At 52.3% G+C, this 24,507-nt stretch overlaps 2 protein-coding genes across 2 annotated transcripts in view; one reads left to right on the forward strand and one right to left on the reverse strand.

Annotated features, from left to right (window-relative positions):
- KLHDC7B (kelch domain containing 7B) overlaps nucleotides 1-2,448 on the reverse strand; it is a 4,691-nt gene extending 2,243 nt beyond the window's left edge. The window contains 1 exon segment of the mRNA XM_029953900.1: nucleotides 2-2,448. Within this exon segment, the coding sequence (XP_029809760.1) occupies nucleotides 2-2,448 (2,447 nt within the window).
- A 15,994-nt stretch (nucleotides 2,449-18,442) lies between these two features.
- ODF3B (outer dense fiber of sperm tails 3B) lies at nucleotides 18,443-20,609 on the forward strand. The gene is made up of 7 exons (XM_029953125.1): nucleotides 18,443-18,577; nucleotides 18,945-19,091; nucleotides 19,272-19,475; nucleotides 19,737-19,841; nucleotides 19,977-20,098; nucleotides 20,213-20,353; nucleotides 20,474-20,609. Exons 1-7 carry the CDS (start codon nucleotides 18,496-18,498, stop codon nucleotides 20,552-20,554), a joined length of 882 nt encoding a protein of 293 aa, XP_029808985.1. The 5' UTR covers nucleotides 18,443-18,495; the 3' UTR covers nucleotides 20,555-20,609.
- The last annotated feature ends 3,898 nt before the right edge of the window (nucleotides 20,610-24,507 follow it).

Consider the following 24,507-nt stretch of genomic DNA (forward strand, 5'->3'; position numbering starts at 1 on the left):
GGGGCTGCGCTCCCGCGGCCCCTCGGCCACCCCGCGGCTCCCGGGCCTCTGCTCAGGCGCCACGGGGTTTCGAGCCTCTTTCGGCTCTTCTGTGAGGACAGCCCCGCCGCCCGCAGGGCAGGGCCTCTCCCCTGGAGCGTCTGCCTCCCGCTCGGGGCTCTCTGCCGATTCGCACGGGCTGCGTTTCCGCCGCCGGGGGACGGGCCGCGAGACCGCCCCCGCGGTGGGGGAAGGTGCAGGCCCAGGCTGCCCCTGCTCGGGGGCCGCTGGCGGCGCCCTGGCCATGGCAGCTCCCAGCAGCCGGGAGTCCGGATGTTTCTCATCCACTGGATGTTTCTCATCTCTTGGGCCCGAGGGCGGGTCTGGAGTAGGAGCCTCCCTGGTATCCGAGCTTCTCTGCTGTTGCTGACACCCAGCCTCAGCCAGGCCCTCTGTGCCAGCCCTTGTGACCCTGCCGTCTGAGGAGCCATCCCTGACCTCCAGGCTGGGGGCGGCCCCTGCGGGGGAAGAACCAGACTCTCTGTTCTCAGAGGGGGCATCAGTGCTGGGATCTCTCGGTCTCCTGGGAGCTGCCCTTGGGGTTCTCCCTTGGAGTCTCTCTTGCCTGGGAAAAGGGTGACTCCTAAGAACCATGGAAATAAGATTTTCCCAGCTAGAGGAGATCTGCCCTTCTTGGCTGTCCTTGCAGAGAGCCACACTGGGCTCACTATTCAGGGCAGGGGTTGGGGCTGGGGCTGAGGTCGGAGCTGGGGCTGAGGCTGGGGCTGGGGTCGGGGTTGGGGTCGGGGCTGCGGCAGGGGCTGGGGCTGGGGTCGGGGCTGGGGCTGGGGTCGGGGCTGGGGCTGCCGCTGGGGCCGTCGCAGGGGCTGGAGTCAGGGCTGGGGCTGGGGTCGGGGCCGGGGCTGCCGCTGGCACTGCACTGGGGGTTTCATCCTCTCCAGAGCCCCGACTAACTCTGAGGGACAAAGAGTCTGAAGGGGAGGAGGTCGGAAGAGTGGGCCCTGCGGGGAAGAGAGCTCGGTGGGGACGTGCTGTGGGCGGGGAAGCCGAGGGTGGGAGGGGCTTCGGGCTTTGCAGGGAGGGGGCGCAGCGGGCGGGGTCTGCGGAGGGCTTCCCGCGGTCCACACCGCCTGCCCGCTGCCGGCTGCTCCGCCCGCCCTGGCCCTGCCGGGACTGTCTCCCTTCTCGGAGGCCTTGGCCTGGTCGCTCCTCTGCCCCGCCCGGCCCCGAGCTGAAGACCGAGCGCCCTCCGCAGCCGTTAGCCCCAGCCCGTACCGCACCGCCACCGCCTGTGGCCCCCGGTCCCTGAGACTGGAGCGGGTGTCCGCGTTGCGACCCCTCCGGCCATGGGCCCGCGGAGCCTGGGGGCTGAATGAAGCTCCTGGTGACGAGGACTTCCCTCCTCTCCCAGGGCCAGCCTTCCGCAGAGCCTGGGGGTCCCGGAGACTCCCTGGGAACCCCGGGCCCGGCCTCCCTGCTCCCCAGAGCTAGCTCCGGGGCTGGCTGGAGGCTCTCCCGGCGCCCCTCCTCTGTGCCCTCCGTCCGGGGCCCGGTCTGCGTGGCGTGCGGGGGCAGCAGCTCCGGGGCGAGCGGGGGCCTCCGGGCGCCGGTGGGGAGGCTGCCGGCCGCGTCCACGGCGTCCCACACACTCACCACCGCGCCCAGGCGCAGGGGGTCCAGCTTTGAGAAGCGGAGGAGGCTTCGGTCTCCTGAGCCTTGGTCCACCTGCCACCGCAGGCTCCTTGGGCCTCTCGCTAGCCAGCCAGGTGGCCCTGCACCTTGTTGCCAGGGGCTGGTGGCCTGTTCTTCTGTGTGGACCAGGGCCTGGTGAACTGGCACCTTGGCTTGAACGCCTCCTGCCTCCACTTGCCCTTCTGTCTCTCTGCCAGGACTCCGAGGGGTGAAGTGTATCAGGAGGGGGCCGGACGTTCCCCCGACTTTGCTCCTACCCAGGAGGGCAGTATCTGGCTCCAGAGGCTCCTTCCCTTTAGCTCGCGGGGCTTCCAGAGTGGCGTTGCCGCGCTGCCGTCTCAACGCCCCTCCGTTGGCCACCTCCCCAGGTGTCTTGAGTGGAGGTGCTGCTGTGGCGGCCAGACCACCTCCGCGGAGCTCTTGATCCTGGACCCCTCCTACAGCCGGACTCCCCTGGCCGCGTCCTGGAGGGTCTGGCTGCCCCTGCTCTGAGCTGTGGCCCTCAATGCCACCACTGACCTTGGGCTTCAGGGGCAGGGCCAGCCTGGCTCCTCCAGCCTGAGAAGGCTGGATCCCCGGGGTTGTGGACGCAGGTCCTGCCGCCTCCTGGTCCTGCCCAGAGCCAAACCAGTGCAAGGCCAGGGCCGTGGCAGCCACCACAGCCAGTGCCAGCAGGGTGAGGACAGCGCTGTCCCAGTCATCCTCGCCATCCCAGCCCCAGCCGGGGCCATCGGGCTCCGAGGCGCCCTGGATCATGGTGCCGGGCTGCAGACGCAGCGTGAGGAGCTGGGTTGCGGCTGGAAGCTCAGCTTGCTGCCGGCCAGTCTGTCCTGCACTGGGGCCCGGCCTGCTGTCTGCACGGCGGGCCTCGACAACGCGCCCCGCCCCCAGGGCTGCCCAGTTAAGGTGGACCTGAGCTGGGGGACAGTCTCCTCTGTGCCCACGCCTGGATGGGGGTTTGTCGGTAGAGCCCAGGTGGAGCTCTAAGGAGACAACATCACGCACAAGAGCTCAGGGGCCTCTGCAGGCACACCAGCCCCTTCTCCTTTTCCCGCAGGTTCCAGTGACGAATGACATTGTTCCTCAGTGCTGGCTCTGGTGTCCCAGCCAACCTGCTTCTGCCTGCAGACCCTCACAGTCCCCCAGGCCTCCACCCCATTGTCCCAACTCTGAGCCCGTGTCCAGCCTCAGGGGCTGTTAGGGAAGAGTTACCCATAGGGAGATGCTATCTGTAGCTTTAGCAACATGATGCAGCCCTGATGAAATTACCAGAAACCCAAGAAGACAACTGCACTGTAGGCCAGTGGGGGAGGGGTGGGAGGCACATGCTTCATGGTGCCAACCCTGCAGGCCGGTCTCAGACTGGGAGAGACCATGGAGAGCATGGGGGCCTGACAGTAAGCTCTGCCTTAGAAAGTGCAACCTCCGGCCACCTCAGGTGGGAAGTGGAGGCTTGCACTATTCTCTCCCAGGATGCACAGGGGTGCTTGCGTGGGGCCAAGGCTGAAGCCCCATCTCCCCTCCTCCAGCAGCCTCTGGACTTCCCTTACCCTGAGTTCAGCAGAGATGGGATAGTTTTCCAGAGGAATTTTCTAATCTGTCAAGAGGAAAAAAATGAATAAAGAAAATCCATAAGTTGTATTTTTCTCTTTATTAGCCTGGCTTATTAGAACCCACCTGCCCTTTCTAGAACCGCCTAGGCCTCCTCCTGCACCCTATGGGCCTCTCGACTGCTCCAAAACCCCTGTCCTGGTGCCCCACAGAGGCCTGAGCTCAGCCGGCTCTTACCCCGGTTGCCTCATCAGACAGCCCCCAGGACCACTCAGAGACCCTCCTCTGCACCCACGTGCTCTACCAGCCTGACTTCTGGGGGTTCCGTCTCATCCCTTGGCCTTCCCTCATCTCAGCCACATCACCCCAGCCCAGCCTCCCTGCTGGAGCGCAGCCCCCGGGCCTGCACGTGGCCTCGCACGGCTTGGTTCTCAGCTAAGGAGCCGCATCGCCTCCTCCTGCTTCTCACTTAAGCTGATCTCAGGAATCAGTCTTGGGACAGGTAGGGCCCACATGTAAAAAAGAGCCAGGGGTCTCTGGGACAAAGGCAGGGCCCCACACATGTTATTTGTTCCTCCTTCTAGGACACAACTTGTCCCCGACTCAGGCGGTGAGATGGCTGAGCAGCATCCCTGGCGCCCAGCCTGGGCTCTGCTAGAACTCAGGCATCGTACCCATCTGATTGCTCCAGCTCCCCTGAGCGTATTAGATGACAGTAAGAGGGTGGAAGGCGTGCCCATGCCTTAAGGTGGACCTCCATTTGGTGGCAGCTTTTATGGACACTCCCCTTATTCCTACCCCAATCCTAGGCTCTACCTCTTGGTTGTTTGGGGCCCAAAGACCCAGAAAGGATAGAGATGGAATACCCACCCCTACCTTCTTCTAGACCATGCAGTACTCATCAGGCATTTCTAGCCAGCTTCTGAAGACACCTGTTGTTAGTCAGAGCCCTGGGCTGCTGTCAGTGAACACAAATGTCCACCAAGTGATACCTTAGGGTGCGGGTGCCATGGTAGGGAGGAACCAAGCACAGAAAATCGTCTCAATCAATTTCACAGGGTGTCAAGGACCATGGTGGGCCTTGCTGGCACACAGGTGACCAGGGAAAGGTCTAGTCCCATCCTCTGTGGAAAGAAAACACCTCCCTTTGTCAATATCCAGGTGGAAAGCAAAACTCTGCAGCCTGGAGAAAGTCTCTATTGGGAAGGTGACTGAGGACATGTTTCCTCCCTAAGTTGCGTGAGATTCGCCCTCCTAAATTCCCGGAGAGAGTAAAAATGTGGAACCGCTGGAAAGGAACCTGAAGTTACCCAACCAAATTGTGAAACAGAAGTAACTGTTCTGGTTGTGCTAAGAGACAGTATAAGTATCAAAATTCCCAGCAAGGCAAACAAACCAACCTGAAGGAAGTAGCGCCCTGGGATGCGTGGGGGTTCAGTTGGTTGACCATCCAACTCTTGATTTAAGCTCAGGTCATGATCTCGTGATCTGTGGGATTGAGCCCCCTCGTCGTGCTCTGCGCTGACAGCGCAGAGAGTGCTTGGGATTTTCTCTCCCTCTCTCTCTGCCCTCCCCTGCTCTCTCTCTGTGTATCGATCTCTCTAAATATAAATAAATAAGCATTTTTTAAAAAGCACATTCCCAGAAGGTCTGGCCGTCCGTGGCCCCCTGCTGAGGCTGAAGTCCTTTTCGAGTCTACAAAAGGACCGGAGGCGGCTTTGGCTTCGCGCCTCGGCAGTAGTTTCTTTCCTGAGACCGCGCAGAGCAGGAGCGGCGGCGCCTCCTCCTGCCAGCAGCCATCACCATCCGCGCACTTGGGGCCTCGGGGTAGGAGATGCGTCCACACATGAGCTGATGCACGGTAGCCACTCACAGAAAAACCCGGCGCTACCTGGTCACTGTGCCTGAACAAAGCTGGCCGGCGCCCTGGCCACCGGTGTCCCTCTCTGAAACATTTAGGGGCGAAAAGCACAGTGATGTGATGACCTGATGCCAGACAGAGAACACACAGGAGACGAGATGCGGGAGAGCAGCCAACCTCCTCAGAGGCAGGGCTTCTCTCTTAGTGTGATTTTGTAAAAGCAGGAACTACTTATAGTCAGATATGATATAAAACAAAGAATACTGTCTTATATAATATTTGTAAGTTAAAAGATACATGTATTTTTATGTATGTATAAATAAACCTAGATTAAGGTATAAGGCTTAGAAAATATAAATCCCAGACTTAGGGGTGCTTAGGTGGGTCAGTTGGTTCAGCATCTGACTCTTGATTTCAGTTCAGGTCATGATCCCACAGTTTGTGAGATCGAGCCCCGCGTCCAGCTGATGGCGTGGAGCCTGCTTGGCTGCTTGGGAGTCTCTTCCCTCTCTCTCTGCCCCGCCCTCACACGCGCTCCCTCTCTCTCTCAAAATAAACAAATAAACATTAAAAAAATTTTTAAGCTCAGTTTTTTTTAAACTTTTTTTTTTAATGTTTTATTTATTTTTGTACAGAGAGAGACAGAGCATGAGAGAGGGAGGAGATACAGAACCGGAAGCAGGCTCCAGGCTCTGAGCTGTCAGCACAGAGCCTGACGCGGGGCTGGAAACCCACGAATGTGAGATCTGACCTGAGCCGAAGTCGGAGGCTTAACCGACTGAGCCACCCAGGTGCCCCTAAGCTCAGTTTTAAAAAAAAAAAAAAGTCCCAGATTTAAGAATTGCTCCCAACAGGAAATGCCTCTTAAGGAATTCATCTGATGTGGGAAAAAAATGTATGCACAAAAGAAAAAAGTTTATTTTAAAAAATAATACAACATGATTTAAATGAATAAAAAGCTAAAACATGTAACCACTGAACAACACCGAGATGAAGAAAGTGTGCACAGGACTTTAAGATGTGGCATTGAAAAACTTACTTAATAATTATGGGTAATGTGGCTGGCTGGGAAGTTTAATAGCAATATTAATAGAGAGCTCATAATAGAAGAGGCATAAAATAATATTTTAAAATAAGGACAAAGAATGAGAAGGGAAAGAGAAAGTATAATGAAAGTCACCTTTATTCTAAAGGGGAGAATACACGCTGTCTAAATCTTGGTATTGGGTGCTAAATTCAGTTTAAATTCTTTTAAATTTTAAATTGATGTAGACATTTACTACATTCAGGGACTGGAAAACTTCATGCCATAAAGATGATAGTTGATGAAAGACAATTCAGAAATCCAAAAGGCCCAATGAATGTCAAACAGGAGAAATAAAAAGAAATTCATACACAGCAGAGTAAGAAACTGCAGCCAATGCAAAAGACGGAAAGTCTCGGGAGCAGCACAGGCAGACAACAGGCCGCCTGCAAAGGACGCAGAGCCTTCCATCAGCTTCTCAGTGGAAACTCTATAGGTCAAAAGACAAGTTAATGAATTTTCAATGCGCTGAAACAAAATAACTACCAATCTAAAATTCTATACCTGAAAGACAGAACCTTACAAGAATAAAGGCAAAACAAAAACATTTTCAGGCAAACACTGAGAGTCTTCACTGAAGGAAATGCTAAACTATCTTTGTATTCCAGGCATAAAGAAAATCATACCAAATGAAAGAACTAAGAAGGCTAGAAGGAAAGAAGAGCAACAATGACAAAAACGACAAGCATGTGAATAAATTTAAATTTAATTTTAAAGTTAAATGAATTAACTTGTTTATAAAATAATAAGTTCTTGTGAATATCTTAACTATTTAGAATTAAAAGAAAAACAATAGAATCAATGAAACCAAAGTTTGTGCTTTCGAAATTGACAAGCCTTTAGCTAGACTGACCAAGAAAAAAAGGGGGAAGACACAAATTACTAAATTCAGAAGTGAAAGTGGGAACATTACTACCAATTTATGGGGGTGGGGAGGTTATAAGAGAATACTGTGAACAACGCTACACCAACAAATTAGATAACCCTAGATGAAACGGACAGATTCCTAGAAACACACAAACTACCAAAACAGATTCAGAAGAAACAGAAAATCTCAACAGACCTATAACAAGAGATGGAATCATTAATCAAAAACCTCCCAACAAAGAAAATTCCAGAACTAGATGGCTTCATTGATGAATTCTACAAAACATTTAATGAATTAACACAAGTCCTTCTCAAACTCTCCCAAAAAATTGAGGAGGTAGGAATACTTCCTAACTTATTCCATAAGTCCAGCATTACCCTGATACCAAAGCCAGATAAATACATCACAAGAAAAGAAAATTACACACCAATATCTCTTATAAATTTAGGTGCATAAATCCTCATCAAAATACTAGCAAACTGAATCCAATGGCATATTAAAGAGATTGTACACATGACCAAATGGACTTATCCCAGCAATGCAAGGGTAGCTTAACATAAGAAAATCAATCAATGTTGGGGTGCCTGGGTGGCTCAGTTAAGTGTCCGACTCAGGTCATGATCTCATGGGTCATGAGTTCGAGCCCCACACCAGGCTCTGTGCTATTGATGAGGAGCCCACTCCAGATCCTCTGTTCTCTCTCTCTGCCCCTCCCTCCTCAAAAATAAGTTAATGTTAAAATTTTTTTAAAAAGGAAAATCAATCAATATAATACATTGATTAGAATACATTAATTTTTAACTAACTGTACCTGGATGGATCAGTTGGTTAACCATTCAACTCTTGATTTCAGCTCAGGTCATGATCTCACAGTTTGTGAGATCAAGCCCCACATTGGGCCCTGCACTGACAGCGAGAAGACTCCTTGGGATTTTTCTCTCTCCCTCTCTCTCTGCCCCTCTCCCACTCTTGTGCATGTTCTCTCTCTCGCAAAATAAATAAATAAACTTAAAAAATAAAAAAAGGATAAATTAATTATTAGACTACATTAATGTAAGTAGAAAAAAAAGGAAAAAAATACATGATCATCTCAACTGACACAGAAAAAAGCACTTGACAAAATCCAATATCCTTTCGTGATTGAAACAGAAAACTAGGAATCAAGGGGCGCCTGGGTGGCTCAGTCGGTTGAGCATCTGACTTCAGCTCAGGTCATGATCTCACGGTTCATGAGTTTGAGCCCCGCATCCAGGTCACTGCTGTCAGTGCAGAGCCCGCTTTGGATCCTTTATCCCTTTCTCTCTCTGCCCCTCCCCCCACTCATATTTTCTCTCTCTCTCTCAAAAATGAATAAACATTTTTAAAAACTAGAAATCAAGGGGCGCCCAAGTGGCCCAGTCAGTTAAGCAGCCAAGTGTGGCTCAGGTCATGATCTCACAGTTCATGGGTTCGAGCCCTACATCAGGCTCTGGGCTGATAGCTCAGCTCAGAGCTCAGAGCTCAGGTTCTGTGTCTCCCTCTCTCTCTCTGCCCCTCCCCTGCTTTCACTATGTCTCTCTCTTTCACACACACACACACACACACACACACATAAATAAATAAATAATTCATTTTTAAATTTTTAAATAATTTTTTAAAAACCTAGGGGCACCTGGGTGGCTCGGTCAGTTTAGGTCCGGCTTGGACTCAGGTCATGATCTCACAGTTCGAGCACCACATCAGGCTCTGTACTAACAGCTAGCTCAGGGCCTGGAGCCTGCTTCAGATCTCTGGCTCTCTCTGACCCTCCCCTACTCATGCTGTCTCTCTCTGTCTCTCAAAAATAAAATAAAATTTTTAAAAACTTAAAAAAATAAATAAAATATTTTTAAAAAATTTTAAAAACCTAGGAACCAAAAGGAGATATCTCAATTTGATAAAGTGAATTTCAGAAAAGCCGGCAGTTAGCATCACACTCGAAGGTGAAAGACTACACATGTCCTCCCCCCTCTGATCAGAAACAAGGACAGAAGCCTGCCTCCGTGCTTTACCAGAAGCTCCAGCCAGAGCTATTAATGAGTAAAAATATAGTAAAAGGCACCCAAATTCAAAAGGAAGAGGTAAGACTCTTTATTCACAGATGACATGACCTTCTCCATAGAAAATCCCAAATAATAAGAAAGCAACTAGAGGGGCGCCTGGGTGGCTCAGTCGGTTGAGTGGCCGGCTTCGGCTCAGGTCATGATCTCATGGTCATGGGTTCGAGCCCCGCATCGGGCTCTGTGCTGACAGCTAGCTCAGAGCCTGGAGCTTGCTTCAGATTCTGTGTCTCCCTCTCTCTCTGACCCTCCCCTGCTCGCGCTGTCTCTCTCTGTCCCTCAAAAATAAATAAAAGACATAAAAAAAATTAAAAAAAAAAGAAAGCAACTAGAGCTAGTAAAAAATTCAACAACATCGCACCGTACAAGATCAACGCGCAAAAATCAGCTGTGTTTCTACATGCCAGCAACAAACAATCTGAAAAGCAAATTAGAAAGGTGATTCCATGTACGAGACTATTTAAAAGAATTAAATACTGGGACACCTCAGTGGCTCAGCCAGTTGGGCGTCTGACTCTTGCTTTTGGCTCAGGTCATGATCTCGCAGTTCCTGGGTCCGAGCCCCTCGTTGGGCTTCACACTGAGTGTGGGGTCTGCTTGGGATACTCCCTCTGTCTCTCGCTCTCTCTCTCTCGCTCTCTCTCTCACTCTGCCCCTCTCCCCAACTCATGCATGCACTCTCTCTCTCCAAAATAAAATCATAATCATAGAGGTGTCAATCCTGAGTACAGTGGCCCATAGATCCAAAGCAGCCTCCATTAAACTCCCAATGCCCACTTTTGTAGAAACGGCAAACCAACCCTCAGATTCATATGGAATTGCAAGAGGCCTCAAATAGCAGAAACAATCTTGAAGAGAATAAAATTAAAGACCTCACACTTCTCAACTCCAAACTTAGTACATATCTACAGTATTCAAAACAGCATGGTATGGGCACCGGAACAGACATATAGACCAATGGAATAGAAGTTGAATTCCAGAAACAAATGCATGCATCTACACCCAGTTGATTTTTGGCAAGAGGCCAAAGGCTGTTCAATGGAGAGAGAATAGTTTCATTTACAAACGGTGCTGCGATAGCTGGAGAACCACACGCAAAAAAGTACGTCGGATCCCACCTCATGCTGTAGAACAACGTTAAAATGGATCAACAATCTCAGTACGAGAGCTAAAACCATACAACTCTTAGAAGAAAAACGTGAGGATAAACTTTCACGATCTTGGATTTAACAATGGATTCTAGGCTATGACACCAATAAAAATAAGCAAAATAAGAAAAAATAGATAAACTAGATTGCAATGAAACATAAAACTTTTGTTCAAAGGACATTATCAAAAAAGTGACAACTTTCAGAATGGGAGAAAATATTTTCAAATCATATTTGTGATAAAGGTCTAGTATCCAGACTATATAAAGTCCCCTTAAAACACAATAACAACAAGACAACAACCCATTTTTTTTTATGGGCAAAGATCCTGAATAGGCATTGCTCCAAAGAAGATACATAAATGCATGAAAAGATGCTGAACATCATTAGGGAAATGTAAATAAAGACCACAATGAGGTACCACTTCACATCCAGTAGGATGGTTATAAATTAAAGAGAAAGAACATAGGAGTGCCTGGGGGGCTCAGTCGGTTAAGCCTCCGACTTCAGCTCAGGTCACGATCTCACAGTCTGTGGGTTCAATCCCCGTGTCAGGCTCCGTGCTGACGGCTCAGAGCCTAGAGCCTGCTTTGGATGTCTCTCTCTCTCTGCCCCTCCCCTGCTTGTACTCTGTCTCTCTCTGTCTCTCAGAAATAAATAAAAACGTTTAAAAACAATTTTAAGGAGATAGAAAATAAACATGCCAGTAAGGTTATGGAGAAACTGGAAGTCTCATGTATTGTTGCAAGAGTGCAAACAGGTCAGCCCCTGTGGAAAACAACTCGTTAGGTTTTCAAAAGCTAAACATAGGAACGCCTGGGTGGCTCAGTCAGTTAAGTGTCCAAATCTTGGTTTTGGCTCAGGTTCATGATCTCACCGTTTGTGAGTTTGAGCCCCACATCAGGCTCAGAGCTGGAGTATGGAGACTGCTGAGGATTCTCTCTCTCCCTCCCTTCTCTGTCCCTCCCCCGCTCATGATCTCGATCTCTCTCTCTCTCTCTCTCTCTCTCTCTCTCTCTTTCTCAAAATAAATAACCTTTTAAAAAAATCTTTCTTAAACATAGAATTACCATATGACCTACCAATTTTAGGTATATACCTAAAAGAATTAAAAATAGATCCATAGGGGTACCTGAATGGCTCAGTTGGTTAAGCATCCAACTTTGGCTCAGGTCATGATCTCACAGTTCATGAGTTCAAGCCCCACATCAGGCTCTGTGCTGACAGCTCAGAGCCTGGTGCCTGCTTCGGATTCTGTGTCTCCCTCTCTCTCTGCCCCTCCCCCATTCATGTTCTGTCTGTCTCTCAAAAATAAATAAGAATGGTAAAAATGTTTAAAAAAACATATCCTTAAATAAGCATATGTACATACATGCTCATAGCAGCAGTACTCATAATAGCCAACAAGAAGCAGCCCAAATGCCCATAATGTATGACTAACATTACGCTGAGTGCAACAGCCAGACATAGAAGGACCAATATTGCGCGTCTCACTTACATGACGCAGCTGGAGTCAAGTTCATAGGGACACAAAGCAGAGTAGGGTTACCAGAGACTGAGAGAAGAGAGTTTCTTTTTTAACGTGTACAGAGTTGATGTTGGCAATGATGAATACATTTTGGGTATAGACAGTGGTGATGGGTACACGCACCGTGAATGTATTTAATGCCACTGAACTGTGCCCTTCCTTACAGATGGTTAAAACGGTAAATCCTATAAACAGTCCCCGAGTGTCATTATTCTGCGGCATAGATCAGTCATAGATAGATATTCTGAAGCCATCCATGTAAGGTCCCAACAGCAAGGGTGACCAGGAACACTGATCACATTATATATCTCCAGGTCCCAAAGGGGAACTAGTTACATCTAGTTTCTCTGAGTGACAAGAAATAAATTAAAGAATGTCCAGGCCCAGGGGCACCCAGGTGGCTCAATAGATTAAGCGTCTGACTCTTGATCTCAGCTCAGGTCTTGATCTAGAGGTCATGAGTTCAAGCTATGCTTTGGGCTCCCCACTGGGCATGAAGCCTACTTTAAATTTTTTTAATGTTTATTTTTGAGAGACAGAGAGACAGAGTGCAAGCGAGGGAGAGACAGAGAGAGAGGGAGACACAGAATCGGAAGCAGGCTCCAGGCTCTGAGCTGTCAGCACAGAACCTGATGTGGGGCTCAGAGTCACAAACTGTGAGATGGTGACCTGAACTGAAGTCGGATACTTAACGGACTAAACCACACAAGCCCTCCTCGTGATGCCTATTTCTAAAACAATGTCCAGGCACAGGAACGGCCCCCAGCAGCGTGCATGTGGAGAACTAAGGTTTGTATATGAGGAGCTGGACAACAGGACATGGACATCAACCAAAGCCTTGCTGTGTCTTGGCCTGCTGGCTCAGTCCGGGCGGGTCTGTTGTCAACAAAGCCACCTAAAGAGGGAAGGATGTCTCGCCTTCTGCCTCAACAATTTAGAAATTCCGTTGGGTTCGCTAGGCTGACAGCTGTTATCAACCACCAATAGTGAATAAATAAATCAAGGAGCAACAGCTGAGAAATGTTTTCTCTGCATATATTTCAAATAACTTGACACAGACATATTCCCACAGACCCGCGTGTCATCCAAGTGCACACACGCTGTGTGTTTCCCTTCCCCGGCCCCCTCCCAGGCCCACATCAGCTTGTGTAAGAATTCATTTCTCTTCTTCTTTACATTTGACTTTGTTTCTAATTTTTACAGTGTTTTTTCCCTCCTCCCGTCACCCCCGCGGAGGGGGAGGTCGGGTTTTGTTTGGTTGGTTTTGCTCTGCTCTGTTTTCTTGCTTTTTCATTTGGAAACTCCCCTATACTTTCCTATTCCGCTGCTGTGCATTCTCCTTCCCTGCTCTCGTAATTCAGACCCTTATGACTCTCCCACTGAGCACGAACAAGACATTTACTATGCTCTCCTAACGAGATCCCTCCACAAGATAAAACCTCTAGAATAATTTCTCTCTCCCATTTCTCTCCCTGTCTCCCAATCCCCATGATAAGTTTGGAAAGATTTTACCTCTCCCAAGCGTCTGTTCTGCTGAAATAGGTTAATCTTTATTAGAACCTCCCGGCACCGTATGTGGGTGCGTGCGTGCGTGCGTGCGTGCGTAAGGGATAGAGATTTCTTGCTCAACAGCGTTTCTTTTTTGCTGCCATGCTGCGGTCTGGTTCTGGTGTATCTGCTGTTTGTTTTTCTCCTTTCCCTACTATTTTCCTCACCGCTGCCTGGGTGCTCTGCCCCTCACTTCTCGCACATTCCGGTCCCGGGCTGGGCTCTGGCAGGTGGAAGCTGTTCCGGCGGGGCCATGGGCTGCTGGCTGCGTCTTTTCCTCCTGTGACCCTGCAGCCCCGCGGCGTTCCCGCTCCCAAGCTGGGAGACGACACACCCGAGGATATTCCGACTTTTCCTTTGGTTGGTAATTTGGGTTTTCTTCCCAGAAGCTTATAGGATATTTTTATTTTAGAGTCAGATCATTGTGTTTTCTTATCCGGCCACCTGAGGTTCCGGGAGCGCTTTGCTTCCCAGACTCGAGTCTGTCTCCAGATGAGCAGAGTTTCCTTCTACTTCTGATCGAAGTGTGGCCTCCGAACCACCCTTCCCCTGTTCTCCTTTGGGGACACCTGCGTGAGTCACATCCATCTGCGCCTCTGCTCCACGAGGCATGTCTTTGGTCCTCATGATTTCCACCTCATATTGCTTCCTGTGCTTTCCACGTGCTAGTGCAGGCCACCGTTCACATTTCAGCTGTGCCCATGCCCGGCTGTAGTTCAGGGACTGCGAGTCGGAAACTGACACCTCATTCTATTGTGTGTACGTCACTCTAGATCGTTTCAAGCGGCTGGGAGTTGGCTTTGGGTTTGCACGTGCACCCTCTGCACGGGTCCTTCCTCTGTGCTCGGTGTTTTCTTACTGAGGAGTTCAGCTACTTTCCTCGTCCACGGTTCCGTTTCATTAGCTTCAAGACATTGGCCTTGTCCAGCCTCAGTAACAGCACACAGCCGGCCGCGCGGCCTTCTTGGAACATCTTCTCAGCTCAGCCCTCACCGCGCCATTTCTTATGGTTTTCCTCACTGGCTGCCGGTTCCTCCTCTTCTTCCCAGCTACAGGAGTGCCCTCCCAAGCCTTGCAGGTGACAATGACCACTGTGTAGTTCCTGCCACATGGTTGCGGTGTCACCACGTAAATGACGCCTAATGTGGGCCGGGCAGCAAGACGGCCTGATGAGGAAGAGGAAATTGCACCAGGAACCGTGACGTCGATCTAATGATGCTCATTGTAAATGGCACTTTTGACAGCCGTGTAGGGTGACTCTGTGGGAGTCCACGTCACAGCAATGTGGCCGGGGACGTCTGTGTCTTCCTGCAGTCTGAGGCTTCCGCTGTAGGTGGTAAAATATTGTTCGACCAACATAACCATCACCCATGTCAAGGACTACAGAACCTAGAGAAGCTGTGCTCACCAAATGTCCCCCCCACACACACAGCTTGTGAAGTAGTTAGCTGAGGTGTGGCCTTAGACCCAAGCCCAGGAGACTGTCACTTCTTTATGATTTATGTATCAGAGCATTCATTTCTGCCGAATCTCTAGCCCAGGACCACCACAGTGCCCAGGACTCCAGTGCTCTTCTCTTCTTCACCCACATCCACTCTGAGTTCAGGGTTCACAATGTCTGTTTTTGTAAAGAGCCAGACAATAACTATTTTTGCCTTTGCAGGTCATATGGTCTCTGGGAACTACTCTGCTTTGCTGTCACGGATGAAAAGCGCCAGAGGAAAGGGTAGATGAGGAAGACCGGAGTCAGTGCCCCTCTCTAACCCATGCTATCCATCCCCATGGCTTGTGGATACTCTCCAAGCTGGGCGTCGCCACAGAGCCTCAGGTGCGTGTCTCCCTAGCTAATGCCTTCATGAGGGGGGAGTGTTAGCCATCTAGAGCCTGAGACGCTCAAATCAAGACTTGAGTTTTCCACCTTTCTGGATATGGCCAGTTGCATTCAACTTCCATTGTCATCAGCTGCTTCTCTGTATGTTCAGAATCTAAATTTCAGAACCTAAAAGCTGAAAAACTACATTTTTCAGACTCCCTAGCAGTGGGACTTCTGAGCGGAGTGGTTACATTAAAAGCATGCTCATGAGACGACCCAGGAGCAGGCTGGCCGTGCTGCCGCTGCACACGCCACCACAGCAACAGCTGCTGACGCGGGTGCGATGCGGACGGCGGGAAAGAGACAAGGCCCCAAGCGCCTGCCTCGCAACCCCGGCTACCCACGTCTCTTAGACCCAAGGGGCCACCTCTCAGCCCCCACACCCCAGCCCATCTGAAGCCTGGTAGTATACTGGTTTCTGTTTTGTGCACCAAGCCGGGAATGATACCCTCACCCCCACTCACCACTCCCCATCAACGTCACTTCAGTGAACCTCAATTTTATGTGAATTGGGTTCCAGTTAGAAGATTCAAAACCACACAATAATGTGAACAGGACAAAAAAATACTATGAAGAAGTGTTAACTAGGAAAAGGAGGTTCCCCTCAAGTAGGTAGAAGAGTGTCCCAAGGGACGTAGGAGTGACCTCGGGAAGTCGCTGCTTCAGCCAACCCCACCCGCGTACCAAACAAACCCCACATGTGACTTTTGATTCCCCCAAAACGTCACTGCACTGATAACATAAACAGTGGGTAACACACAGCTTGAGTGTTTCATGCATTGCTATATTCTTACAATAAACTACAATGTTATTCAGGAAGTCATAAGAAAGTATTTACAATACAGACTGTATTATGGAAAACATCAGCGATAAGGGGCTGTGCAGGCCACAGCCACGTTGTTCAAGGCTACCCACTGCACACCCAGGGCTGATGGAGAGAAGAACCCAGAACCTGGAAGAGCCCCACACCTGCAACAAGGGTGAGGCTCATTTCTGGAGGGTGTGGCTTCCACAGGTGGAGAGGAAAAGAGGGTGCGAGTCTGAGCTGGCATGTTAGAGCAGCTGCCACACGGTGGAGAAACTTGAGAGGGTGCAGGCAGGACGCAGCTGGCCTAGCGGGCCGCTCAGGTGACAGCCTCCCATCTCCTGCCACTGGATCCTGGCCTCTGCACTAAACAGCAGCAGCGCCCCACGAGGGATGCAGGCCCTTCTCCAGGTCAGCCCTTGCGGTGTCCCTCCAGCACCCCCTATGGGCAAAATCTAGCACCACGCCAGCTGGCAAAGGGGAGGCATGCGGCGGGGGCAGAGACAGTGTCAGTGCAGAGCAGATGTGGGAGGGGTTTAGAGCTGGGAGGGGACAGAGTGACAGGTGGCACGCTGCTTGATCCATCAGACTGAAAGCAAGGGGTGATCCCCACCTTCCCCTCATTGCTTACATATTACTAAGGCGTGTCAGTTCTACCTCCAAAATCTATCTCCAACCACACTCTCCCTCCCTCTCCATCATCACTGCTTTATTCCAAGTCACAACCTATCCAACCTGGACCTACAGAAATATAACCTGTTCCTAATCTGGTAAACTCAAAACTATAATCCAGTCCATCCTCCACCAAAGTAATCTATACAGTCAGTGCAATTCCAAACAATTTCAACTCATTCAGAAATTCATCTGGGGGGAAAAATGTGTAAAATTATCCAGGTAATTTTGGAAAGGAAGCCAAAAGAGAAGGAACTTGTCCTATCAGAAATCAAAAGACGTTAGAAACCCATAATGAAACATTCCAGTGTTGGTGCGGAGATAGATGGGAATTTAGACCTCAGAAACAAACCTATGGGAGTTTAGTATATGACCAAGTTAGCAATTCAAATAATCAGGGAAATGATGTTTTTTTGATAAATGGTATTGGAAGAGGGGAGAGTAAGGTATATTCTTCCTTCATACTATACGCAGAATACGGACGCCTGGATGGCTAATGGGGTAAGGGTCTGACTCTTGGATTTGGCTCAGGTCATGATCTCAGGGTCATAGGATCAAGCCCCGCATTGGGCTCTGTGCTGTCAGCTCAGAGCCTGGAGCCTGCTTTAGATTCTGAATCTCCCTCTCCTTCTGCCCCTCCTCTGCTCACGCTCCCTCTGTCCCTTAGAAATAAGCATTAAAATAAATAAATAAAGTGATTTATATTTTTAAAAAAACTATACACAGAATAAATTCCAAATGATGAAAACCAAGTTTATTTAAAAATTTTCATTAATAATGAAGTTATTTAAGGCTGTATGTTTTCCTCTCAACACAGCGTAAGCTATGTCCCATAGAGTTGGGTATGAGGGATCTACTTTTGCAATGTTTTATATATAATGTGCAACTTTTATATATAATGTGTTCAGGTCATGATCTCATAGTTTATGAGATGGAGCCCTGCATCAGCCTCTGTGCTGACAGCTCATAGCCTGGAGCCTGCTTTGGATCCTGTGTCTTCCTCTTTCTCTGCTCCTCCTCTGCCTCTCTCTTTCAAAAATAAATAAGCATTAAAATTTTTTTTAATCGGGGCGCCTGGGCGGCTGAGTGGGTTAAACCTCTGACTTCAGCTCAGGTCAGGATCTCATGGTTGGTGCGTTCAAGCCTGGGGTGGGGCTCTGTGCTGACAGCTCAGAGCCTGGAGCCTCTTCAGATTCTGTACCTCCCTCTCTCTCTGCCCCTCCCCTTGCTCATTCTGTCTCTCTCCTTCTCTCCCTCAAAAATAAACATTAAAACAATTTTTAAATAATTAAAAATCTTTAAATAAAAAATAAAAGAATTTGTCAATATCTTAAATATTTTTTCTTTTCAAAAATATTTTGCCTGCCGAGATTTATTTTGGACTTTGATCCAATATGTATCCTATATCTCTTTATTCAACTTGTATATTTGTTTTGGGCTTTATTTTTCTAGCCCAGATTATTTCTGCAAATATGGGGTTTAAATGTCTGCAAAGTCCTCTCCCTCTATGCATTATAATTAAATTGGACTTGCTGTTTGTGCTGCTTATTTTCTTTATTCTCATATTTGTCTTCTGTCTGCAGATCCGTACATTTCTGGAATGGGTGCACTGAAGCCCGGGGAAGAGTGAGGCCAGTGCTCCGGTGCAAGGCCCTGCCTGAAGAGCGCTGGTGGGAGCGGACGACTCCACAGAGAAGCCGCGCGGGCGGGGTCGCGGCGGTGGGGGCGGAGCCAGGTTGCGGTCAGAGGCTGTCAGTCCCGTTGCCAGGAGGCGGAATCCGGACACAATGGGGTCTGGGAGTTGGGCTGAGAGGGGTCAGGCATCCAGGCACCCCACCTTGCCTTCCCCGCCGGGAACCACAAGAGCAGGTTAGTGCATTAACTTTGGGGCCCCCTCTGGGCACCAGGTTCCCCACGTCGCCTTCTCGCCCCAGTGTCTTGGCCTGATGACCCTAAAACATCCCAGTCCTCCCAGAACCCCAGGGAATTCCATTCCCCCAGGATTGAACCCAAACTTGGCACGCTCACACACCCCTACTGGACTCACTCAGGGGGCCTGAAGCTCCGGCCCGGCCCCCCGCCGCCCCCCGTTGAGCCGGGAAAGCTCCAGTTTGTTTTCCCTGCGCCAGGGATACACGATGGGCCCCGCCCCCAGAGTCGGGGGAGCCGGAGCCGTGAAGCGCGTTCCGCGCGAGTGCTGGGTGGAGGGGCCGGGGCCGCCACCTTATGTCCACAGGTGCCGCGGGCCGTAAGCTCACCCCACCCTCGCGCCCCATGGGCTCGGACGTCTGGGTCGGCTCTTGGCGGCCGCACCGGCCCCGCGGCCCCATCGCAGCGCTCTACAGTGGCCCGGGCCCCAAGTACATGCTGCCACCGAACACCGGTACCGGCGTCCGGCGGGGGTTGGAGGGAAGGGGCTACCGAGGCTTGTGCCGGGAGGGGGACACCGTACCCAGGCTGCGGGGCGGAAGGGAGGAAAGTCTGTTGAAGGGAGGGGGACGGTGGGCTGTGCCCAGGGCGGAGAGCAGCGGGGCCCCATGGTGACGCTGGGACGCTCCTTTAGGCTACGTCCTGCACGACCCCTCGCGGCCCCGCGCCCCGGCATTCTCCTTCGGCGCGCGCCTCCCCATGCAGCAGACTTCGTTCGGCCCGGGGCCCGGCCACCTGGTTCCAGCTCGCATGACCGTGCGCGGCCGCGACGGCACCCCCGCCTACTCCATCTACGGCCGTGTGCGCCAGGCAGCGCCCTTCCTCACTCCGGGACCCGGTCAGGACTGCTGGGACCCCGGGCTCCCCAGGGCAGAGCCGCCTCCGAGGTCCACCCGGGTACCCCGTATCTGAGCCCCGACCCCCCTCCTCGTGTACCCTAACACTCCAAAATCGGCATCCCCATATATGGATCTCAAAAGAACTCCCAAGCTCCACCGGGCTTTGACAAATCGTGGCTCCGATTCACCAGGCCCCCCAACCCGGGTTCCCACCAGGCCCCCAACCCTGTCCCAGCACACACCCCCGGTCCGCCCCACAGGCAGGTATTTCCCCGAGCGAGCTGGGAACGCGACGTACCCCAGTGCGCCTCGGCACACCATCGCCCCCCGAAACTGGGGCATCCACGCGGAGCAGCAGACCCCAGGTGAGACCAGACAAGCCCATTCCAGCACCGTGGACCTTCCTATCCCCAATGGGGAACCAGACTGCAGCGGGGAGACCCTGGCCTGGCAGGGAAGACTCACCACCCGAACTCCACCCCTTGCTGGCTCCTCCCCAGGTCCCGGGGCCTACACTGTGCCCTCGCTTTTGGGTCCACGCGTCATCGGTAAAGTCTCGGCCCCAACTTACTCCATCTATGGCCGCAGCGCAGTGGGCAGCTTCTTCGAGGACCTCAGCAAGGTGGGGGTGGGGCTGCAGGGCACGACGCAGCGGGGGGCGGGGGGTACACCTGATGGGCCACAGAGTCGGGTAGCAAGAGGTGAAAGCCAATGCGCCCCCGTTGCCCTCCCACAGACCCCGGGTCCCTGCGCCTACCACGTGGTGAACACTGGGATCTACAAGCCTCGGGCCCCCCAGTTCTCAATGCTGGCGCGGACTTCACTCCCCCAGGACAACACCCTAAATCCGGGGCCCGCAGCCTACAACGTGGACCAGGTGGTCTGGAGTCCTGGGTCAAGAGACAGGGGCGGGGGAGGAGGGGCAGGGTCCCGGGGGTCCCGGCGCGGAGCTGGACGCCTGGCCCTGCGAGATCATTGCCGTCTCCTGGGTCTGCAGCACCGCAAGCCCGGCGGCTGGAGCTTCGGGATCCGGCACTCGGACTACCTGGCCCGGGTCCTGACCGACGTGGATGACTGACCCGCCGGGCGGGCGCGGCCCCACAAACATTTGCTTAAAGTCTCCCGAACCAGCAGCGTGTCAGCCCCTGTGTGTTCGCGGCGGGCGCGCAAGGTGCGGGGCGCGCGAGGCGGGACGCTCAGGCCCACGAGTCCCGGGAGCTCCGTGGGCTAGCAGGCCTGGGAAGTCCCGGAAGTCTCGCGCCCTCGGGCCTTCCTGATTGGCCGGGACAGAAGGGTCGTCCCGCCTCCCTGGGGCGACCATTGGCCGAGAGTGCCGCCTGTCCGGGGTGGCCCCGCCCACTCGCTGTCCTGCTGCCACGCGAAACCGGAAGGCCAGTGGCTGGAATCTGAAGCAGAATGGGCAAGGGCGGCTGTACCGGGCAGGTACAGGCCGGGGTCAGGTTGTGAGGCCAACAAGTGGCAGCCAGACACAGACACGGGGCAGGGGAGCGGACGTAAGAGGGAGAGACCAGATCAGGGTCAAGAGACCCGACTAGAGTGCACCGGCTGCAGAGACACACGGGGCACCGGCAGATTCCGGCAGTCTCGCACCCTTCGGGCTTGGAGCGATGGCGCAGGCGCGCCTGGTGACCTCTCAGGGGGAGGGAGCCAGGGTCTCCAGAGCTCACGCAACTCCCGGGGCTGATCTGCCTGAAGAGAGACGAAGGCCGCCTGAGCTAGGGGGACATCAGGGGCTTCGTGCGCGCTCTGGACGTGAGCGCGCAGGGCGCGCAAATTGGTGCATGGGAACTTCTGGGCACCGCTGGCCCTGAAGTCAGTCCGAGGCCGCCTGCCCCCAGGGACGCCACAGGGCACCACCACGGTCAGTGAACTCAAGATAACCCACCGCTGTGAGAACACCGCACTCCCTCGTGATGGCTACACCACCGTATCCCATGCCTAAAGGCCATGCTAATCGGCATGCCACTGCAAGGCATAGATCTGAAAAAGACCATGGCGCTGACCCAGGCCCTGGCCAAGTCTGGGCAGCATCTGGAGTGACCAGAAGCTAGCAGCTCATGGACAAATGGAGGTAGATGAGGGCCCAGATGGCATCAATGGTCATGTTGACAGCCCGGCTCCTGTGAATGGAATCAATGGCCACAGGAGTAGGTGACAAGGTCAGCCTGGACCTGGTACCTACCTGGCTGGCTATAGGCTTCAAGATTAGAAGATGCCTCCTTTCCAGACCAGAACGTCTGACCTCAAAGAGGTCAGTTAGCAGCCTACAGGCAGTCTTCAACTTCAAGCCTGGCCTAGACAAAGTCTCTCAAAGGCAGGGTCCAGGCTTCTCACTCCCATGATATGACTTAGGTTACCCCACCCCATCAGCCCTCCATAACAGGACCAAGTTCTCCAGTTCTCCCGAGGTACCCCAATCATGACTCCCAAAGGAAAGGCTGGGTGTTCCTCTCTTTGTTCCCCAGACTTGTGCTCCTAGAGGTAGGTACTAGCCTCCTCTTCATCACTCTCCATACCAAATCAGAACAATTTCTTTTCCATTCCCTCTCCACCAGCTGCACATCCATTACAACTGCTTAGTAAATACTTCACACCCACTGAAGTCCTAACCAGGGAAAGTGGGAGAGAATGTGGAAGTAGAGAAGTAGGTTTGTTAAGTGTACTCAGGATCCCTGCCCAGCAGGTACCAATGATAAACGGATGTGGTCTGGGTACCCTGGCGGGCCAGGGAGAAAGCCCTGCCAATAAACTGGAGTCTATTCCTGGATTCACCCTCATCCAGAGCTAAGAGCAGGTACAGGTGGGCCACTGGTCATTGACCTATATTCTTGATAGTAATATTGGCCAGAATCTCTGAAGAATCACTGATAGGTCATTAATCAAGGTTACTAATGAGGATATTGATCAAAATTATTTATGGGTCATTGATGGTTATTGAACTTTGGTCAAGTCATCAGTGAAGCCTTGATTGGAGTCATTCATAGGGACTTGATCAAAATCACTATTGGGCTTCTGATCAATCATTTATGAACCAAAGGATATTGGTTAATATACCTGGTGGGTCAGACCAGTCATAATGAGGAATTACCAGAATTGTTCATAAGTTTCTTGTCATGGTCTTGGACACCTGTCATGGTTGCTGATGAATCCTTGATCAGGATCAGTGAAGGGATCAGTGGGAATCCTGAAGCAGGGGAGTCTGGCCAGATGTAAGGGCTGCTGGAGGGAGTGGGCTGCTGTCCTATGGGTCAGGGCAAGAAGCTGGTTCCTGCAATGGACTCCTGTATGAAGCCAGAAGTGCCAGTCACCGTTGACAACCTGCTAGTCATCAAAGGTAAGCTGACCTCAGACTCCAGGTCTACCCCCTGCATGGTAGAGACCCCTGACTCTGGCCCACACAGCCAGAGGCCTCTCATCAGGGAACCATGGGACTTCCCCCAATCACTGGTGATCTGAATGAACCCCGGGGTCAGTGTCCCATCGAAAGACCCCTGACCACCAACTCAGAAGGGGGACCTGACTGATGCACAACGCACCTATTGTTGCGGGTTCAATAGGGGACTTGATCTTCAATATTCAGGGTCCCTAACCCCTCCTCATGACTGACCCAAGTATCAGTATATCCCTGTGAGAAATAAGCCCACTGATCCAATCAAAGGAAGGTCACAGAGACTCAGCACAGTGAAGCCAGGCTTTAATCAACGTTCTGGCAAGGGCAGGTGTCTGACGGCACACTCAGGGCATTTATAGCGGGCAACTTATCTCCTAGGGTGAAGCCCCTCCCCTGGTTCCTCACTGGCTGACTACTACAGAGGTTACAGCCTTACCCGGGTGTAACCTATGCGCATGGAAGGCAAAAAGTAGTCTGGTTGAAACAAATGTACATTCCCTGAGGAGACCAGGCGTCAGTTCTTTGGCACAGACTCATCGCAAAGCCCAAGAAAATAAGGCCATTAAAGAGGGGAAGAAGCAGGAAGTGAAGTACCTAAGGCTTTGGGAATCCATGGGTGGGGGCAGGGGTGTGACTACGTATTTCCAATAGGTTGTAAACCTATTGTTAACCAGACAGCGCAGCTTTTATTTGGTATTTCCAAAAATGAACCATCTCACTTCTCACACACTTCTCTGAAAAGCTCCAGACTCCTTATCTCCAGCCCCTTCTGCATCTCCCAACCGCCTCCATCCTCAGTGAGAAGATGGCGGACAGTGCATCCCATCTGGTGGTGGACTTGAATGATTACCTAGTCACACCCATCAGCTGGCAAGAGCCCTGGGGAGCACCTGTAACTGCTGGAGCTCGTGTGGCCTATGGGAATCCCAGTGTGGCTGTGGCCTCTGTTTGGGTAGGTCTCCTAAAGTGAGCTCATCTTCCCCTTCATAACTCTGGCACTTTGGTCCCCTGTGCCTCTTAGGAGCTGGCCGAAGGCCTAGCCCAGGAGCGCTTCGAGTGAATGTTCGGGCGCAGAGCTTGGACCTGAGCCTGGGTCCAGGCCTATGCTATGCTCCTGGACCTCCGCGCGCGTAGGAGGAGCTGCACGTGCCCATGGACGGTGGGCACCGGGAGACGTCCGTCCCTCCCCACCAACCCAGGCCCCTATCCTTCTCCGAGTTCCCATTCCCTTTGCTTCCCCGAGCCCCGGATTCTCACCCTAGACCCCTGCCTCTGACCGAAACCGCGCAGCTCATCCTGGCGCAGCCACAGGAGGGATCCGCTCCGGCTGGGGGTGGGCGCCAAGCTGCAGGTCGGCGTGGACTAGAGGCTGGCCCTGCAGGGGATGTCGTGCCCTCGGACCGCGCGCCCTTCGCCGCCCCCTCGCCCTTCGCCGCCCTCTCATCCTTCGCCGACCTCTTCCCGCCGCCCACCGAACGTCGACCGACACCCAGCCCAACAGCCAGCTGCAGCGAAACCACGGGAAAAGCGCCGTGACTAAGGGCAGTGGGTGGCGCTCCGAGTGAAGCGCGGCCACCGTGGGACGGAGAAGGGGGGCGGGGTGGGGAGGACGCCCCGCC

Source organism: Suricata suricatta, chromosome 10 (genome assembly GCF_006229205.1).
Source record: "Suricata suricatta isolate VVHF042 chromosome 10, meerkat_22Aug2017_6uvM2_HiC, whole genome shotgun sequence".
Taxonomy (NCBI): Eukaryota; Metazoa; Chordata; class Mammalia; order Carnivora; family Herpestidae; genus Suricata; species Suricata suricatta.

What these genes read in the sequence shown, in the direction of transcription:
- ODF3B (XM_029953125.1), top strand. Translation starts at nt 18,496, where the DNA reads ATGGGGTCTGGGAGTTGGGCTGAGAGGGGTCAGGCATCCAGGCACCCC. An exon ending in GCCGGGAACCACAAGAGCAG is followed by an intron (nt 18,578 to 18,944) that starts GTTAGTGCATTA and finishes TTATGTCCACAG; the next exon opens with GTGCCGCGGGCCGTAAGCTC. An exon ending in CTTCCTCACTCCGGGACCCG is followed by an intron (nt 19,476 to 19,736) that starts GTCAGGACTGCT and finishes TCCGCCCCACAG; the next exon opens with GCAGGTATTTCCCCGAGCGA.